The sequence below is a fragment of the Manduca sexta genome, unplaced genomic scaffold (assembly GCF_014839805.1).
Source record: "Manduca sexta isolate Smith_Timp_Sample1 unplaced genomic scaffold, JHU_Msex_v1.0 HiC_scaffold_2383, whole genome shotgun sequence".
Classification (NCBI taxonomy): Eukaryota; Metazoa; Arthropoda; class Insecta; order Lepidoptera; family Sphingidae; genus Manduca; species Manduca sexta.
Genome location: NW_023593342.1, coordinates 19,310 through 24,118, shown reverse-complemented (window position 1 = coordinate 24,118; position 4,809 = coordinate 19,310). Strand labels below are relative to the sequence as shown.

The following is a 4,809-nucleotide window of genomic DNA, read 5'->3' as shown; positions in this document are numbered from 1 at the left end:
GCGGTGCGCATAATAGCAATGTCGTTGTCAAGATTTCTCCTGTTGTAATTAGGGTGGATCCTGACGCTGTTTAAGTTGTGGACGGCACCGCCGCTGTTCGCGAAAGTCGAACCAGATCGAACACGCCATCTGTTGACTGCGTCTCCGCTGCGAATAGAATAAAGCATAAAGCTTCCTGTTTTATACCCGGAATCTCTTTCATACCTCAATGATTCAATTTCTATACTTACTGGGGGCAGTGAGCAGCGGTGAGGACATTTCTGTTATTGAGAATGGTACCACCGCAGGCTTGGAAGAAAGTGTTTCCATTCCTGGAGAACAGCAGAGCAACAATGGTGGGATACTGCTGAATAGTGGTAGTAGAACCACCCACGATCCTCTGAGGGTTTGCCGGGACAGCTGTAACATATTATTTAAATTATGATTTTATGGCTACGTTACGTTGGACATATTATTAATTTTATTTAAAAATTATTTAATTATTTATTTATAATAAACTTACCCGCTACGGCTGCGAAGCCCAGAGCCAATAAAGCGAGGAAAAGACGCATGGTTGCTGTTTGACAACTGTTGCTGTTACATCTTACCTTGCAGTATTTATATGGAAAACGATCACTGGGATTAAGTAAAATCAGTATATTCATTTGTTAATCGCTTATTACATGAATTATCATAAAGATAAGGCTACACCTTTGTTTGGCATTATCTTCCAGATGTTGCTTGTGGTGAGCCGGTTTGTTAGTTTATTTGCTAGTTTTTTGTGATACTGAGGTGACTAAAGCTCGATACGTATTTCGTCATTTTATTGTGTTAAACTAGCCAAAAATTGCGTGCAAACTTATCGAACCTAGTGCTTTGTAATATCTTCCATAGTTTGTTCTCATTCATTTTTAAATTTACCCATTTATTTCGATTTAGTGATTGGTTTTTGACTCTGTGTTTACATAATTTAGAGTAAATTTAATAAAAAATCTGTTCAGTGCTAATTGGAGCATTAACATGAAATGATTCCACCACAATTCATTTTTTTTTTTTTATTTAAATAAGGTTCTCTAACAGAACACACATTTCTCGTATATAATATAAAAGTAGTAAAGTCTCATTCTGATCTGTGTACCAATTATAGGAGTACACAACACTCACAAATTAACACGCAATGTCCCTATTTTTACAAAAAAATTACAAATTAAAACGAATTCTAAAATCTACCAACTAATAATTACTAAGCAAACATAACTAACGTAGAGAATTTATAAATGTGTTACCTTAATGCTTAATTTGCTAAATTTCAATTTATGAGACTGCGCAATAATAGTGGGGTTAGTTAAAATTCTGGTTGAGGTGTTTTAGGCCAATTTCAGTCCCCCACAATTTAAAATCTTCTGGCCTACACACACTTAATGTTTTGCATAGCTAGTATAATTAAAAAGTTCTAAATTTCTTCCAAAAATAATTATTTGTATGACATAGTATATAACTCATCAAAATTATTTTTTAATTGTAGATGGTTAATGTTTGAATGTAGGTATTAGACGAACAAGATGAAAACCGAAATTCTTACATTAACAGTTGGGATAGACTAAAAAAGTATTAATGCTAATAGAGAAATAATACAAACATTCGGAAATAACTCGTAATTCGGTACTCAAGATTTAGATTACATATTGTTATTTAACGATTTTCATCATAATACCCGAGAATGTGTTTATGAACAGTAAGTGGTATCTAGTCAACTATACAGTAAGTATTTCGTAACGTTCATAGATATAAATAATAATAACGCATTCTAAACAAATAGGAAAATGTTTTTTGTACACAAACGCAATGACGAATGAAATAAATCAAAATATTGAAAAACGTTGTGCATGATCATTCACGATCATTACTATGATTTAAATTTTAACGAAAAATTTGCTACCTTAGACGCCATTTTACAATCGCTAATAGAAAAAATGGGAGTAATATACATATTATTTTAGCTATAAGCAGCAATGTGCATGCACTGTTGGGCTGTAGCCAGTGTAATTACTGGCATTTATGAAAGTTAACACTTTGATTAAACATCGTTTTTGTATATTTGTTTGTTACTAAGCTAAACTGGCAGTGGGCATATAAACATAAAAACACGAATTGGAAAAAAATGTATAGTGTCTGTGTGCGAGAAATTTACTTCTTTTTTGGATTTTAGTAACTTTTGCAGTCGGATTTTCTCTTATTAAAGAGCTTGAAGCTGGTTTTTATTATTCCGGCACTCCAAAGTGAGCGTACTGCACCTGATAGTAAGCGTAATACCGTCCAGATAAAGTATCGAATGGCAAAAAATGGTCATGTCATGCTATTCAATATAATCATGATGGATACTAAATGCTAAGTTTTTTTTAGTGTGATGAAACTAAGCCATAGTGCTCTGTGAGCAATACCTCGACGTTAAGTACTGGAACTTATTAGTTATAGGCATATGCAGAATTACATTTTTTTTTTTTTACTATGAATGTTAATATGTTCTTTCCAAATAGTTTCTTGTCAATTGTTATACCAAGAAATTTTGTAGTGCTAACTTCTTTCTTTGCTATATTCATTTATTTATAGGAAGGATTTATTTTTCTTTATCTAAAATAAAAAAGACCCTTTCATAAATTGGTTAAGAAAAAAATACGAGATTGCTAATAACACAAAATTATTCAGATAATTCAGTTTAGAATTTGTTCAGCTACTTATATGGCTAACTACTTAGTTAATAAAATAATATACTATGTATTAGTATAGTTGTCAAATAGATTTGATGTATCTACTATCTTGATTTTGTGGATGACCAACACCTCAGTCCCCCGTGGCCACGAAGGCTGCTTATTTTGTTCCACCTTCATTTGGCACCCTGTTGTTTAAATGAGAGAGAGATAGTTTACAAAGCAGATCGTTTATGTAACATGTTTGAAAAAGCTTATTGCTGCCACATGGGAGTGAGTGAAATCGGAATGGAATAGAAAATCGTAAATCATTTATGAAATTCCAGTTACCGTATGTCCATGACAGTACTCCTAAATATAAAAATCTTACTCATATTGTTATAAAATGCGAAAGTTTGCTACGTTTGACGAAAATGAATGTACCTAATATAGTCATGGCTTGTATAAACAAATAAGTGATATTTTTGTCCCGGACAAGTACACACTTTTTTCGGTAAATGACAAGATGTAAATTTATCGGGACTTTAAAGATTCAGTGGCACTGTTGTATTATGGTACGACTGCAGTGCTTAGGTCACGGGTTCGATTCCCGGGTGAGGCACTGATCTTAGGCTTTTCTGCTCAATATCGGCCTGGATGCTAGAATTTGATAGGCTCGATAATATGATAGGCTCTCCCCCTATCACATCATGAAACGGAAAACACGTGGCGGAAAGCGGGTGCACTTGTTGCGACTGACTGTGACTTTTATCCCTTTGAGGATATAATGCGTTAGTGTGCGTTTAAAGAAATATTTAAACCCCGTAATAAACATTAATTTAATGGCATTTTCTTTAATGTTGAAACAAAGAACTTTGAAATTATATTCATTAATTGAAATCATATTAAATACCAGTCTTAATAGTTCTCATATATTAAATATAGTTTTGTTTCTTTTCAGGTAAGGATGCCGTCATAATAATATATTATATCAGACCTATATTATATACTGTCCTACTACGGAGCACGGGTCTCTACTACTGAGAGGAATTATTATTTGAGAGGTCCACCACGACGGCCTAATGCGGATTAGCAGACTTGATATATCCTCGCAATCTTATAGAGATCTTCTCAGGTCTGGAGATATCCTAACGATGTTTTCCTTCACTGTTAAAGCAAGCGATAATTTAGAAAGAATACACACATTACTTTAGAAGTCAATGGTGCCTATCTTGGGTTTCGAACCTGCGGTCATTCATCTCGCCAGTCCATTCAACTCCCAACTAGGCTATAGCCGCATAGGATGCCATAAACGATACATGAATCATATAAATCTTCAACAGCTAGGTAAGACGTGACATGGTAATGGATGTTTGTTTCAACCTCCCAGGACTAAAACTAAGTATGGGTCTAATATTTTTTTAGTCGAGCAACTATAAAGAATAATAAGTTTGTTTTCTTCGATATAAATATATTTTAGCAATCACTACACATTACATACACAATAATTGCTATTGTACATCATTTAGATACTTACTTCTTTTTGTATTATTTACAACATTTCAATTCTTCATTTCATAATAGATTCTCGTCTTATCTCTTCTATGTATGTATTATTATCTATTAGTGGAACCGATGTTAGATTAAGATCCTTAATTTTCATAAATTTTATTTTATTCATAATTTTTCTGTTTGATTTCCTAATAAATAAATAAAAAGCAAATATTGTTGTCAAAGAACATTGGTTTTCTAGCTCCGATGTTATCTTCGCTGTTGTATATCAATATAGGTTCAATGATTTATGGACTGCTTCTGTAGCGTATTGTACTGCATGCGCAGTACGGCAGTGCTTCTGCAGCGGTCGTGGGTTCGAATCCCAGGTTGGGCAAAGCGATATTTAGGTTATTATGCTCAATATCAGCCCGGAGTCTGGAATTTGTGCTCGATATGGTAATAGACTCGCCCCCTATGACATCATAGGATAGAATACATACGTCGGAGTAGGTGTACCTGTTGAGCTTGCGACAAAGATAATAACGTCCTCGTGAGCGCATATGCGAAGAACTTGGTCTTGTTCTTAACATATATGTATATAGTTAAAAAGTAAAGGGACTCGAGAAAAAAAAATATAGACATAATGAAA

The 4,809-nt window shown here is 33.7% G+C and overlaps 1 protein-coding gene across 1 annotated transcript; it reads right to left on the bottom strand.

Annotated features, from left to right (window-relative positions):
* Window positions 1-2: 2 nt before the first annotated feature.
* Window positions 3-663, bottom strand: LOC119192127 (trypsin, alkaline B; the record flags this gene model as incomplete). The annotated part of the gene is given in 3 exon segments (XM_037445963.1): window positions 3-147; window positions 231-399; window positions 503-663. Coding segments are annotated over 3 exon segments (456 nt in total), but the record flags the coding sequence as incomplete, so codon positions are not given.
* Window positions 664-4,809: the final 4,146 nt, after the last annotated feature.